This window comes from Ctenopharyngodon idella, chromosome 17 (genome assembly GCF_019924925.1).
Source record: "Ctenopharyngodon idella isolate HZGC_01 chromosome 17, HZGC01, whole genome shotgun sequence".
In the NCBI taxonomy this organism is placed as follows: domain Eukaryota; kingdom Metazoa; phylum Chordata; class Actinopteri; order Cypriniformes; family Xenocyprididae; genus Ctenopharyngodon; species Ctenopharyngodon idella.
The window spans coordinates 22,472,386-22,488,845 of NC_067236.1; the positions used below are offsets into that span (position 1 = coordinate 22,472,386).

Below are 16,460 nucleotides of genomic sequence, written 5' to 3' on the forward strand. Positions count from 1 at the left end.
ATATAGATTATTTATCCAGCTTTCAGATGATGTATAAATCTCAATTTCAAAAAATTGACCCTTATGACTGGTTTTGTGGTCCAGGGTCACACACACACACACAAACACACACACACACACACACACACACACACACACACACACACACACACACACACACACACACACACACACACACACACACACACATATATTGTATTAACTTTGATATTTTATGTTATTTTAATTATATGTAATAGGCTACTTTGTAAAGCTATATTTATATATAATACTTTATATTTGTATTATTTTTATATTTATATATATTTACATAAAAAAAACAGCAAATAAAATGTAGTACTTCATAGTCTGGTTTGCACGGCTGCCACATTGGCATAATGGTCCAGTTCCATCCCCTGTGAATCTGTATAAATGGTACTTACCACTGGCTACAGGACACGCCCATTCTGTAACGCCATTGGTCGCTGCTGAGGCCATCGCCATGTATCTCGCCTGTGATTGGTCAACGCCCGGCTCTCACTGTCTGGATGCTGCTGCAAGCGTAAGGTTTACCGGGCTGGACCAACCGAAGCATCTGCCTGTGTGTCTGCCTGCTGCCCGTCTAACAGGCTTTATTGTTCGCCAGCGCTGAAAGTGAAGGAAAATCTCTTTTTAAGGATATAACAAAGGAAGTAAGTGTACTATGCCGCGCTATTTTGCATTCATTTGTAAGCTATTTTAAGAAACTCCTCACTGACTAGCACAGTGATATATTGCTCGACTCAGAATCGTGTAATTTTGTGGTATGGAAAGAATTTCCCAGTCTTGTGTCTCGTGTTTTGACTTAATGTGAGTTGGTAATGGTTTAATTATCGATTAAACGATGTATAAAAATCTAGTCGATCAATGTGGATGTCGTGTGTCCATAAACAGCGCGAGCTCACCAGCAATAAACACTATTAAACGCGAGCTCACACTCGATATCTGATATTTCCGTTATGAAGCCGTTGTAATATCCGTTATGTTACCATGAAATGAGTTGAGACATATTGAGTATGTTGTGTTGAGTAAGGGCTTGGTCGCCCCTTTGTGTGACACCCTCGATAAGGTCCAAATGGGATGAGTCTACATCATCACCATCATCATCAGCCTCTAAATGAAGCCTAGTGCATGCAATTACATATCAGAAGACATTATGGATGTGTACATGTTCATAAAATACCTCTTGCCCTCATGTTTACACTTCACATGACTTTGCATGCTTCTCTGAAAAACATAGTATTTGCACTGTATCTAACAGACATTTTATGTATTTTTTCCTATTATGTGTTATATTTCATTGTTTGTTTGTTGATTTTATTTGCATTCCATTCCATTCATATCTTAATTTTTCCCAACACCACATTGAAAAATATGAATAATATAGCCTATTATAAAATTATTTAAATAATGCCACTGATTCATTCTGCTCCAATGGTTCAAATCGCACTAAATGTCCATTTTATTGAATGGAAGTTGCTTTCACAAGACAGATCCAAAGTTTTCATCTACTTTATATTAGCCCAGAAGAGTGCCATCTGGATCTCATGGAATATGGCATGGTTCAAAAGTGGGTCATTCCTGAGGAAGGCCTCCATGAGTCATGGCGAAGGAACAAATGCTCCAATAATTTTTCTTCGGGCTGTGTTGTGAGGACAGGACAGATGTAGCTCATGCACAGTACTGTTTCTTTTTATAGTAGGATGTCTGAGGACACACCCTTATTCTCCAGCTCCATAGTAGCCCCTCCTTGCACACACACACACACCATTCACCATCAGGGGGGAACCCTGGGCAGCGCCATACTGTGAATATGCCGCACCCACCTGCCCCCGACTCACTTTGCGGCATAGACTCGCATGCACGCTTTCACTTGAGATTAGATCATAAGGAAGTGCAGTGCTGCAGGGAGATGTACAGCAACAGCTGCTAGCCTACATATATTTCCTGCTAACAATCCCGCATCCCTGGGCATGCAACGCTGGAAAATCTGGGTCAGAATTGCTCAGATCATTTCTGAGCATTTAATATGATTTACTACACACACTAGTTATATAGTGTTTTGGAAGGATGTTGAGGTTTTGTTGATTCAACATTTCTGGAATGTTGTTGCAGCGCTGAAATTGCTTTAAAGTGGTCCATGATTATGATTTCACTTTTTTTTAGTGTGTAATGTTGCTGTTTGAGCATAAACAACATCTGTATAGTTACGACGCTTAAAGTTCAATGCAAAGGGAGATATTTTCTTGTACAGAAATCGCTTTTTAAGGACTACAACATATGTCTGGTAGGGACTACAACGAGCTTCTTCACGGGTTAGTGACATCACAAACCCTAAAACTGACATAAACCCTGCCCCGAGAACACACATCAAAGGGGGTGAGGCCATGTTGGGCTGCTTTAGAGAAGAAGAAGAGTTGTTGTAGTAGAGTGTTGTTGCCATGTCGTCATTTTACGCCGGACTGCTTCACAAACGAGGGTCAATTCAACACTGGATTTGACAAAAGATTAACATGACGGCACATGCTAGTCGATGAGTTGAATCAACTCCACAGCAACTACATAAATTTATCCACTAACCATTCAGAAACGTCCAGTTTCATTCTAAAAGTTGTAACTTCTTCCTGAGTCTCTCCATCAGTATCCGACTCCGGTTTGAACAATGTAAGGCTGAACACCGTTACTGACAATCGTCATTTTGGCTGCGTGAGATTCTCCAGCTTTGTTGTTGTTGAGCAACCGAAGCGTGAGCTGTTAAAGCTCCGCCCTCTTCTGGAAAGGGGGCCGGGAGCAGCAGCTCATTTGCATTTAAAGGGACACACGCAAAAACGGCGTGTTTTTGTTCGCACCCACCCAAATAGGGGAAAATTTGACAAGCTATAATAAATGATCTGTGGGGTATTTTGAGCTGAAACTTCACAGACACATTCTGGGGACACCAGAGACTTATATTACATCTTGTGAATAGGGGCATAATAGGTCCCCTTTAATGTGTCATGAATAATTAAAATGTTCACATGTAATTATCATGTTAAGAGCTGGAGTTGATAATGTGACTACTCGTGCCAAGCTGGTGATAATCACACATGTTGGTGTCAGTTTACCCACTCAAGTGAGATTCTAGAATGGCATAATGGTTTGTAACCTCTTTAAACTAATGTTGTGGAACATTTGGGCTGTGATATGCGTTATTGATCCTATTTGGATGTCAAATAAGGGTATAGCTGGTTTCCATAACCCAAATGTGGAAAAATGGATTAGCACACAGTCTTCGTTGAGATATGTGATGTCATCTCAAAAGTATGGGGCGAATTTTAAACAGGGTTCCCACTTCCCACAGTCATGAGGAAGTAGTGTAGTGTGTATATCCAAAAGTTTGGGGGCAGTAAGATTTTTTTTATGTTTTTGAAAGAAGTGCTTATCGAGGCTGCATGTATTTGATCAAAAAATATAGTAAAAACAGTAGGGCTGCACAATTAATCAAATTTGTAATCGCGATTACGATTACGGATGCCACGATTTCGTAATCGTCCAAAGGCGCGATTACAAGGGAAAATATCCACTTACATTATGCTGCGTGTTTAAGAGGTGTGTTTAGAGCGTGTTACGTCGCGAGAGGCGGATCACGACTACTTCAGAATGTAAAAGGTCTAAACCAGCACAAAAGGAGTTGATATGCGAAACACCAGCACCCGCCATTTTTAAAAAGCCGTGTACACAGCCTATATATTTACTCCACGAACTAACTAACTCTACAATAATGAAAAACAGTGATAGGACCTCTCAACCTTATGCTAAGGAGAAAATCCAGCACGACTTTGAGCAGACCAAGTATTTAAGATTAAGTATTTCTGCTAAGCTAGTGACATTGGGCATCAACCACACGGCAAAAGCTAAAACATTTTCATATACTGTCTACTTTCTTTGTATAACAGTTCTATCTAATAACATATAAGACAGGACTGTTTAAAAGATCATATACATGCATATGTTGACTTTTTATTATTATTTAAAGAAGAAACCAAACCAATGTATAGTTTACATTTGAGGTTTAATGCTATAGAAAAACAATAAAACATTTCAGAAAGAGTGTTTTCAGCTTGTTTTTTATTTTTATACAAAAATATGACATGCAGTTGCTTCAAACAATGGTGTAAAACTATTATTCAATGTAAATTGTGATAATCATAATTAATAATCGCAATTACAATTTCAAGAAAATAATAATTATGATTTTTGTCATAATCGTGCAGCTCTAAAAAACAGTAATTTTGTGTAATACTATTACAATTCAAATTAATTGTTTTCTGTTTTAATATATTTTGAAGTCTTCAGTCTCACATGATCCTTCAGAAATCATTCTAATATGCTGATTCGGTGCTCAAGAAACATTATCAAAGTTGAAAACAGTTTGATTTTTTTTCTTTGATAGATAGAAAAATAGAAAGTTCAAAAGAACAGCATTTATTTGAGATAAAAATCATTTGTAACATTTTAAAAGTCTTTTCTGTCACTTTTAATCAATTTGATTCATCCTTGCTGAATAAAAGTATTTTCTTTAAAAAATCTTTGTTTTTTCTTATAACAAATGCAATATTTATAAATACTATGTAAACATATATATGTACAACCTGTAATCATATATCTATAAGTCATGGGAATTCCGTGGTCAAGCGGTGTGTAGGGTTATATAATACACATTAACACTCTGTCCTTTGATTCTTTTAGGTTGAACCATGTCTTCCAGCTCAGCAACGGTGCGCATCCTCATAAAGGGAGGTAAAGTGGTGAACGATGACTTCACACAAGAAGCAGATGTGTACATCGAAAATGGGATTATCCAGCAGGTGGGCAAGGAGCTGATGATCCCAGGTGGGGCCAAGGTTATAGATGCCACAGGAAAACTGGTGCTTCCGGGTGGCATTGACACCAGTGTTCACCTGAACGAGAGCTTCATGAACGCCTGTACAGCGGACGACTTCTACAGCGGCACCAAGGTATTACCTACTGACTATTAAAGTCAGGATGAATTTAAAATTGATTATAATTGATTGTTATTGGGAATTATTTATCAGTGCATGTTATTCCAAAGAAAAAAAAAAGTTTGTCTTGTTCTGTTTATTAACTATTTATATTTTTACTCTATTTATAACTATTTATTTGGCTGATCCTACTTTTGTTTCTTTTAAATATCCTGTTTCGTTTGGAAATATGTAAAATTATAGAAGTAAAATACTGATTTATGTTGACTGATAATTGTCTAGCTAACTGTACCACTGTTGCTGTGGCTAAGAATATTTTGATTCCCCGCTAAAATAATATCTCAGCATTATTAAATTATTTAAAATAAGCATTCAATGTTATACAGTTTTAAAGTAATTTATGTAATCAGACACCAGCTCCCTATTTCTGTGCCATATTTGTGGCCTGCTCCAAGTGCCATGGCTCTCATGTGGGAAACGTAGGTTTGAATCGGGCTTGCGCCACATATTGATGCTATATCCTGATGCCATCTCCGCTTGCATTGAAAAAAATTTCTTTTCCATCTCATCTATCACTAAAATACGGAGGAAAAAAAATAGTAGACTAAATCATGCGCATGATTTACCAATTAGTTCCCTTGATTTGCTAAATCGTGCGCATGATTTATTAATCGAGGGAACGAAATAGTAAATTTGTGCACAATTTAGTAAATCATGGGAACAAAATAGTAAATCGTAAATAGTAAAACTTTAAAAAGCCCCCCTCAAAAATCTTGTTTTGTATTGTTTGAAAAAAAAAAAAAGATATTGTGGCCATAAATTAAGAATTTGACCATTTGGAATTAATAATTTGTGACCACGTTTTATTAATTTGTTCCCTCGTTTTCTGTAAATCGTGGCCATGATGTAACTGAATTAAAATGAGGGAACAAATTAATAAAACATGGCCATTTATTAATTACAAATTGTCAAATTCTTAATTTATGGCCACAATATCCAATACAAAACAAGATTTCTGAGGGGCTTTTGACAGTTTTTAGTGATAGATGAGATAGAAAAGAAAATTATTTGAATGCAGGCGGATATAGCATCAATATGTGGCGCAAGCTCGATTCAAACCTACATTTCCCACATGAGCACCATGGCACTTGGAGCATTTACTAACCAAAAAATTAATAAGATGTTAGAACAATACGTTGTTTTTTCCCCCTGCATGCATTCCCCTTGAATACATTAGTTCAATCTAATGTAAAGAAAGGCAGGCTAGTAAAATGGATTCAGAAATTGTAGCTTTGTCACTGAAATAACATGAGCTTCCAATTGGGACATATAGAGAGAAAAGGAAGTAGAAGCAAAAGATCGATTTTAGACTTCGGACCCCCCACACATTGAGTGGCCCCCGCCATCTGCCAGGGGCCTTTTATTTCACAACAACTCAATAAGTTCTCCTTCTTAAAAGTTAATTGTATGGTAGTACTGCTAATAGTACTACTAGTAGAGTCTTGTACATGAAATAGTTTTTTTCTAAAATGTGTTTTGATTTTCCTTGCATTATATGATGTATTTTAGCAGTGAGTTTTTTCTTATTTTTTTTCTTAAGATGAAAGATCTTTATACAACCCTATAAAAGCCAAAAGATGTGTGATGTAACATCAATTTAATGTCACATTCATTTGTTCATGTTTTATAAATACTTCAAAAGCAGAGATGTGCTCGCTTCAGCTGCCCTGCCTAAATAAATCCCATGGGTCACTTAGCAGACACTGGGATGCAAGAGTGAGCATTGCACACTCACAGTCTGCCTCTGTCAACCGCAGGGCACGATTCACCATCACAAATACATACCCGCTCTAATTCCGAGAGTGCTGCGGGACAAATAAAGAGTTGTTATCGGCACTGTTATTGTTAGCCTTGGCAACACAAGTGGCATTCTCTTCCCCCCTCCCCCTCCACTACCGCCATGAGACTCGCCAGGCGCAGAGACAAATGGAGATCAGATTCTGTTTCCATAGATACAGGAGCACTGCTGCAAAGACTGCTGCAAAAGCCTTTCACTCGTGCCATTGTGCTGGAAGACAATGGTGCACAAATACACGCCCCTTCAGTGGATGTGGCTGCCCGGCATGTGTCAGCTGAGAGATGCTTTTAAAGAGGACCATTTTTGTGGTTGAATTACTATTTATCATTGTTTTCTTCTACTGAGAAACAGCTTTCTACTAATTGTGGATTTCCCTGTAAAACATTATGCTCAGGCAGATAAGGTGGGATATTAATTGGTGGTGTTTGCTAAGCCATTATGAGCAATTAATATTATTTTAGAACCCACGCTGAGTTTTGCTACAGACTTAAAACAGCCGAAAAACTCCAATAGACTTACACTGACAGATGGACCCTAACAACCACCCAGAACACCCTAACATCAGCCTAGCAATGCCCTGGCAACAATCAGAGTATCCCAGAAGCCTCCAGCAATACCCTAGTAATGTTCATAATGCCCTAGAAACCACTAGAACCACCCTACTGTAGCAACAATCAGGGCATCCTAGCATCCACCAGAACACAGTAAAAACAGCCTAGCAATTCCCTAGCAACCACCAGATCACCCCCAGCAAAGACCTAGAACCTAACAACCAGAAGAACACCTTAACTACCTAGCAATTCCCTAGCAACAATCACAGCATCCCAGTAGCCGCCAGCAACACCCTAGTAATGTTTATAATGCCCTAGAAACCACTAGAACACCCTACTGTAGCAACAATCAGAGTATTCTAGCAACCACTAGAACACAGTAAAAACAGCCTAGCAATTCCCTAGTGACCACCAGATCACCCCCAGCAAAGACCTCGAACCTAACAACCAGAAGAACACCTTAACAACCTAGCAATTTAATAGCAACAATCAGAGAATCCTAGCAACCACCAGAACACAGTAAAAACAGCCTAGCAATTCCCTAGCAACCACCAGATCACCCCTAGCAAAGACCTACAAACAACCAGTCCTAACAACCAGAAGAACACCTTAACAACAGCCTAGCAATTCAATAGCAACAATCAGAGCATCCAAAAACACACTAGTAATGTCTATAATACCATAGAAACAACCAAATCATCCTAGCAACAATCACAACATCCTGGCAACTGCCCGAACAGCTTAGCAATTGCCTCCAGATCACCCTAGCAATGACCCAGAAACAATCAGAGCATCCTACAGTAGCAACAAGCAGAACACTTTAAAAACAGCCTCGCAATTCCCTACCAACAATCAGAGCATCCCAGCAACCAACAGAACACACTAGTAATGCCCTTAATTCCCTAAAAACCAGAACACCCTAGAAGCAATCAGATCTTCCTAACAACCACCAGAACAGCCTAACAAACAGCCTAGCAATGCCCTAGCAAACACCAGAAGACCCCAGCAATGATCATCCTAGCAACCAGCAGAACACCTTAACAGCCCTGCAATTCCCTACCAACAATCAGAGCATCCCATCAACCACTAGAATGCATTAGTTATGTCCTTAATTCCCTAGCAACCACCAGATCACCCCTATCAAAGACCTAGAAACAACCAGTACATCCTAACAACCAGCAGAACACCTTAACAACAGCCTATCAATTTAATCGCAACAATCAGAGCATCCCAGAACACACTACTAATGTCTATAATGCCTTAGAAACAACCAAATCACCCTAGCAACAATCACAACATCCTGGCAACTGCTCAAATAGCCTACCACAAGATCACCCTAGCAATGAACCAGAAACAATCAGATTATCCTAGCAACACTCTAGAAACCACCCAGAATACTCTAGTGATGCCTTAGTAGTAACTAGAACATAATTTAAATGACTAGAGACCACCCAAAACATGTTACCAACAGCCTAGCTATGCCCTAGGAACCATCAGAAAACCTTAAATCACCCTGTCAATTCCCTAGCAACCACCAGCACACCCTAGTAACAATCAGAGCATCCTAGCAACCACCAGAACATTACAAACAGCATAATTCTCAAGCAACAACCAGATAATCCTAGAAGTGACATAGCAACCACCAAAATATCCTAGCAACACTCACAACCACCCAGAACACCCAAGCAATGCTTTAGTAATGACCGTAATATTCTTTAAATGCCTAGCAACCTAGCCATAACACCCAAATAGCACAGCTTTGCCTTAGCAACCAGCAGAACACCTTAAATCAGCATAGGAATTCTCTAGCAATCACCAGCACACCCTAGCAACAATCAGAGCATCGTAGCAACCACCAGAGCGTTAAACAGATTAGCAAATTCCCTAGCAACTCCTGGATCACCCTAGCAAAGACCTAGAAACAATCAGAACATCATAGCAAACACCAAAACATCCTAGCAACACCCTAGCAACCACTTAGAACACCCTAGCAACGCCATAATAATGAACAGAACATCCTATAAATGCCTAACAACCACACAGAACACCCTAGCAACCATGCAGGGATGGCTTAGAAACCATTCAGAATACCTTTGAATACAGTTCTCAAATACAAGTGTAATTTAACCTTGATTAATGTTTTCTGAGTGCTGTTATGTAACGTTTCATTTCATGCATGGCTTTTGTGAACATATCGCTGTTATGTTATGTTGTCGTCGGCCCATTAAACCAAGTGATTGGTATTGATGCTGCATGGATCCCACAGCAGTCAGTCTGTTGTTTGTTTATTTCCAGGCTGCTCTGGCTGGTGGCACCACTATGGTGATTGGTCACGTGCTGCCGGAGAAGAATGAATCATTGCTGGATGCTTATGAAAAGTGTCGCTCTCACGCTGATGCCAAGGCCTGCTGTGACTACGCTCTTCATGTTGGAGTGACCTGGTGGGGACCAAAGGTACAGAATCTGTGTTTGCTGAGTTCGAAACTTTGTATAACAAGTCAGAACAGGAAAAGGAAAAATGTGCTAAAAAACTGACAGTCCTTATAATAAATTTCGTCTTCATTCTGTAACAGATGTCCCTTTTGCATCACAGGTTAGGGCTCAAATGGAGACTCTGGTGCGGGACAAGGGGGTAAACTCCTTCCAGATGTTCATGGCATATAAGGACATGTACATGCTGAGGGACAGTGAGCTGTTCCAGGCCCTGCAGAACTGTAAAGACATCGGCGCTGTGGCCCGTGTCCATGCGGAGAACGGAGAGCTGGTTGCTGAGGTATAAATCATGGAACTTGTGCAAAATTGTACCATAGAAATAAGTTCTGTGTAACTGGTTCAAGTCCTGCTTAGAGCGTGCGGTTCAAACAGGAGGGGTTACATTGGTGCTGGGAGTGAGGTTTAGGGGGGTGAGTGTAATGGACGTAGGCCAGTAAGAGCTGTGCGTGTAAACCTCACTCCCTTGATCTCAAGAGGCGCTCTAGTGGCTGACGCTAGAGACTGTGGTCTTCAGCCTCCTTGTTGGAGCACTCGACTCCCATGCCGGAGACCCGGGTTTGAGTCCCACCTAGAGTGGGCGGTTCGAACAGGAGGGGTTACATCTGCTCCATAACCTAGTGAGCGGCACATAGGCAGCAACTTCACATGATGCCTCAGATATCACTCATAATAATCATAGCATAATGTTATTACAGTGACTTAAAATGCTGTCTAGGCAAGATCGTGTCTTCCATCCTGCATAGTCGTTATTTATCATGTTATCTCATGTTTTTATTGTATTTATTCACACAAGGGTGCCAGAGAAGCATTGGATCTGGGTATTAGTGGACCAGAGGGCATAGAGATAAGCAGACCTGAGGAGGTAAAATAACCATTCAAATCCTGTAACCATGAAATGGTTTTCTTTTACTATCAATCACACTACCACCGTCTCTCCAGCTCCTAGTCTTTCCCGTCTCCATATTGCATTTTCATGCATTATTAATACTCTTAAGCGTCTGTTTATCATTAGGTTTCACTGGTGACATTTGTGTTTTCTCACTTACCTTGGGAATTTTCCATGTACAGCTGGAAGCAGAGGCCGTCCACCGAGCCATCACCATCGCTAACAGAGTGAGTATGATGCACTTAAAGGGTTAGTTCACCCAAAAATTAAATTTCTGTCATTAATTACTCACGCTCATGTCGTCCCAAACCCGCAACCTTTGTTTATCTTCGGAGCACAAATTAAGATATTTTTGATGAAATGCGAGGGTTTCTGAACCTCACATATGCAGCAACGTCATTGCACATTTTGAGGTCCAGAAAGGTATTAAAGACATTGTTAAAATAGTTCATGTGACTACAGTGGTTCAACCTTAATGTTGTGAAGCGACGAGAATACTTTTTGTGCGCAAAAACAAAACTTTGAACTGTTGTCATACGCAGTTGATTTAGTGAACGCAGTGCAGGCTTCCATGTATGCTGACTCATTATTGGCCGGCTCCTGCATCAGCATCACACGCATGTGTCGCGCTGTACACGTGTATAGCATCGGCCAATGTCATGTCTGAAAAAGAATGTCTAGATGGCAGCATGATTTCCCCAGCGTTACTCTGCGACGAAACATACAGTTGAGTTACAGATTAATTGCTTTTAAGATCTCTAAATGTGTTTATAATCAGTGTTTCTGGTTTTTGTCTCATAGGCCCATTGTCCCATATACCTTGTGAATGTGTCCAGCATGTCAGCAGGGGATGTTTTAGCATCAGCTAAAATGCAGGGTAAGTGCCAGGCAATGATGCTTAGTGTGTTGTTTTAGCACAAAACCTTGTATCTTACTTATAAACCTTTATTTGAACTTCTATATGACACCTGAATTTTCATAAGTGAATTACATAAGGTGACTCTGAATATGTGAATGGTCTGCAGGGAAAGTGGTGCATGGAGAGACCACCACTGCTCACGCTGTCTTAAATGGGATGCAGTACTACCACCAGGACTGGGCCCATGCAGCTGCTTTCGTCACTGTGCCACCACTCAGACTTGACCCCAACACACCCAATTACCTGCTCAGCCTTCTAGGAAAGTAAGTGGATTCACTATTTGAGTAGTTTCATTTAGTCATATACCTGTACAGTCACATAAAAGTCTTTTTGCTGTGATGTAGTGACACTCTGAACGTCGTGACGTCGGACCACCGACCCTTCACCACTAAACAGAAGGCGATGGGCAAAGACGACTTCACTAAAATCCCTCACGGTGTTCCCGGGGTGCAGGACCGCATGAGTGTTATGTGGGAGCGGGGAGTGGTAGGTTTTATTTCATAACGGAAGCTACACTGCTGACTAGCGTTGTTACAATACTAACATTTCTGTAGCCGGTACTTGTGAAGTAGAAATTGTGAATTGTAAATAGAATGTCCATTATCTCCATTTGTTTGCATAAATATAAACAAATTAACATCAACCAGTGGCCGGTTGCATAAATGGCATAAATGGTCTTACAGGTTATTCATCTATTTTTTTTTTTCTTCAAGACTGGTCATAACTTTTTTACATCAGTTACATGAAAAGGTAGGAAGGTCTAGTTTAAATTTGAAAAGTAAGAATGATTAGCCCTAACTAATTTCTAGTTGGTCAGCCTAGTTCTTAACCAGGGTTTCTTTGTGACCTTTTTACCTGCCAGTGCGACTAAAATCGAAGTTGAACTGTCATTTCTATTGAGAAACATCAAAAGCGGAAAGAAACAGCACTACTCGTTTGAACAGCTCCACACGGGCAATTTATCAGCTTTATCAGCAATTTATCAGATGAAACAGCATTGACATTATGAACAACACTAACGTGGAAAACTATCCACTACAATCCAGTTAGAAGGCTTTTCTATCCATGAATCACCAACATTTACCATGGATTTACTAACTGTAACCATGGTATTTTGGCGAAATGTGGTATATTTGTATTTAATGTTGTTATATGAATATAGTCATGTATAATATATTAAATGTATTACAGGAATAATGGAATGTTACAGTAATATGTGGGATTTTTTGTAACATATACCCTAGTTTTATAACTAAACTTTATAACTTTTTACAGTCAAATTGATGAGCCATGCATGGTTTTACTTGTGGTTACCATGACCCACAAATGTATGATATATGAAAGAACAGTGGTGACTTGGGCAGATTTATTCCACTGATGGAAAGCTGAATGTTCAGCATCATTACTCCAGTCATCAGTGTCACATGATCCTTCAGAAATCATTCTAATATGCTGATTTGCTGCTCAAGAAAGAGGAGCACTTATTTAAAATATGAATCTTTTGTAACATAAATGTCTTTACTGTCACTTTTGATCAATTTAATGCATCCTTGCTGAATAAAAGTATTAATTTCTTTCCAAAAAAAAACAAATCTTTCCCAAACTTTTGAATGGTAGTGTATACAAATAATATATAAATTATATAACAACATTATATTTATTTTGATATAAAAATAATTCATATTATAGACAGTTATGTTGCTGTACAAACCACAAAAAGGACAAAATATCATGGAGAAGAAAGTTTAAAATAAACCTTTTCTAGCTCATTCTATCTATCTTTATTAATAGGTTGGAGGCAAGATGGATGAGAATCGTTTTGTTGCTGTCACAAGCTCCAATGCTGCAAAGATCTATAATCTTTACCCTAGGAAGGGCAGGATCATCCCTGGAGCTGATGCGGATGTGGTAGTCTGGGATCCAGAATCAACAAGGTATGAAAAATTATGGATTGAATTCAAATCAGCTGAGAATTGATGAAAGTGCACTTAGTTTTTTTTACATGGTTTTGTGTGTCTGTAGGACCATCTCTGTGACCACTCAATGGCAGGGTGGTGATGTAAATCTGTACGAGAACCTACGCTGTCACGGTGTCCCCCTGGTAACCGTCAGTCGCGGTCGCGTGGTCTATGAAAATGGCATCTTCACTTGTGCTGAGGGCTCGGGAAAGTTCTACCCTCTCCGAACCTTTCCTGACTACCTCTACAAGAAAATGGTGCAGCGGGAGAAGGTACTCTCGCCATTATATATCGTGTTTTTATAACAGTGTATCGCAGTGCCTCGACTGAGTTTGTTTGTGACCCTCTACCCTCAGTGTCAAGCACTCAAGGGGGTGGAGCGTACCCCGTACACTGGAGATGTAGCAGCAGTGCAAAATTCAGGAAAGAAGGACCTGGGCCCTTCAGATGGAGACATGAATCCACGACCCTGCACGCGCCACGGGGGAATGAGAGACCTACATGAGTCCAGCTTTAGCTTGTCTGGTACAGTAGCCTGCATTAAACCATATTAAAGACTGTATGGGTAAATCTCTCAGAAAAAATAAATAAATAATGCATTAAGAAAATAATATTTAAGGCCAGTACAATTTTATTACAAATATTTTTAATTGACAATTTCATTGTCAAATGTCTTAATACTTAATTATGAAAAATGTCATTCTCATTCTGTCTGGACACAATGTTTTTTAATCACATAAAATTATGTTTTAATTATTTTATTAAAATTACATAATTCAGGAAAACAAATATATATATATATATATATATATATATATATATATTTATTTTTTTTATATATATATGTCATTTATTTTCTGTATACATTTAAATTATTTTGATTTCTGTAAAATGAAAACCAAATTTATTTATTTGGATTCCATATTACAGAAAGTTCAATAATTAAAATTTACATTAAAAATTGAAAATAATAATAAATATTTTATATGATTATAAATTATATATATATATATATATATATACTTTTTGTAGCTCAACATTTTTTTTTTTTTTTTTTTATAGGTGCCCAAATTGATGATAATGTTCCAAAGAGAGCCTCCGCACGGATTCTGGCGCCACCTGGTGGTCGTTCTAGTGGAATCTGGTAACATTCTGGAACAACACTTGCAGAAGTCTGAAACTAAACACCTACGTTTTTGACAACCTCTCACATCTGATGAACATTATTTAATTTTAATCACTTGCACCTATACTCCAGTGTTTTTATATGTGTGTGTACGAGGGAAAAAAACAATATATTTGTGTGGAAATTGGAAAACAAGGTATACGTTGGAAATGCTTGTAAGAGATTTGGTTATACAAAATGTTACAGGGTGTTTTGCTCTTCATATTCAGTGAAATGAATTGGTGAAGGTTGTGTTCAAATACAACACTGTTGTAGTGCTAAATAAATGACAGACCCTTTTACTAACTGTTTTTGTTATCGCATATACAGTACGTTTTACATATGTTGCCGTTTGTACCATTTTAAAGATAGCAACTGGAAATTTGTTTGCGAATGGGAACATTATTAGTTTGTGTAGTTGGTCATGGCTTGAAAATGTGAACCATTGTAAAGTTATTTAATATTTGACCTGTTTTAATGTGTTGGCGGATGACTATACATTTACCTCAGTGTTTATCTCTCGAGTTACACTTGCGTACATTAGCACTCTGCCTCTTTACACTCTTACAGTGACCATTTGACAACACTTTCTGAGAGCAGGTACAGTTACAAAAACATTTTTGCTTTGTTTTGAGGTGTTCATATTGTTTGACATACTGATAATAAGGCAATACAAGATATTTAATTGTTTCTGCCATGACACAGGCCAGTTGTATTGCTTAAGCATTTAAAAAAGTAATTTATATAAAGCGTTTTCAATTTTCTTAATGCCGTTTATAAGCACACGTACCTGATCTCCTAAAATGTGAATTAAGAATAACATTGTTTACTTTGTTACATATCAAATTTAGTTGTGTAACCAATCTAAAACTTTATTGATTTTTTCATTTTTAACTGACTTGATTTTTTTTACATTCCCTTTTACCATTATTGGAACTTACGAGTAATTCTTCACAACAATGCCATAATTTTGCAGTATAGCTTCATGTTTATTCTAGAATTAACTGTTAGCTGAACACTGAACTGTAACGACAGTGTAATTCATCGGTTGTTCACTGACATTAACACTGTGTATTAGTGACTATTGATCTGCATGGTCCAAAGCTAGTCAGAAAAATTCTGCTTCACGTCTGATCAATGAGCTCCACAACCACTAACCAACCCTAGTTGAAAGACAGCTAACTGAGGCATGTGATCTTTATGTACATGTATGTCTAAGCACTTGATGACCTTCTGTAGAGACCATTTGAAACACAGTAACTTTAGCTGTACAACTCAGTGTTCCAGTGACACAAGCAGTAGAATGGCAAAAACATTTCTGTTGGTGCTAAATATTCATGTATTTTTTATTCTGGATTTTCAGTATGCTTTTCAATTTTTTAATATGAGCTGTGTATGCACTACAGTTGTACGTGTTAACGTAATATGTTTATCTCATGAAAAAGTGCAAATAAACCCCATTCAACCTCATGTCCACATGTATTATTGAATAAAATGAAACACTAAATATTCATATACATGCATATAATGTTTAACAAACACACTTTATAATTACACTATTAAAGAGTTAGTTCACCCAAAAATGACATTTCTGTCATTAATTACTCACCCTCATGTCGTTCCACACCTG

The 16,460-nt window shown here is 38.5% G+C and overlaps 2 protein-coding genes across 2 annotated transcripts in view; both read left to right on the top strand.

The window, feature by feature from the left end:
• Positions 1–9,680, top strand: part of dtnbb (dystrobrevin, beta b) — a 138,930-nt gene extending 129,250 nt beyond the window's left edge. Inside the window, exon 12 of the mRNA XM_051867501.1 lies at positions 7,429–9,680. Coding sequence (XP_051723461.1) covers positions 7,429–7,500 — 72 coding nt within the window. The 3' untranslated portion in view covers positions 7,501–9,680. The remainder of the gene's footprint in view (positions 1–7,428) is intronic.
• Positions 508–16,300, top strand: dpysl5a (dihydropyrimidinase like 5a). Its single transcript, XM_051867502.1, has 13 exons — positions 508–671; positions 4,747–5,015; positions 9,705–9,863; positions 10,003–10,182; positions 10,696–10,764; positions 10,971–11,015; positions 11,590–11,665; positions 11,814–11,970; positions 12,052–12,193; positions 13,499–13,641; positions 13,730–13,937; positions 14,022–14,190; positions 14,728–16,300. Exons 2-13 carry the CDS (start codon positions 4,755–4,757, stop codon positions 14,811–14,813), a joined length of 1,695 nt encoding a protein of 564 aa, XP_051723462.1. The 5' UTR covers positions 508–671; positions 4,747–4,754; the 3' UTR covers positions 14,814–16,300.
• The last annotated feature ends 160 nt before the right edge of the window (positions 16,301–16,460 follow it).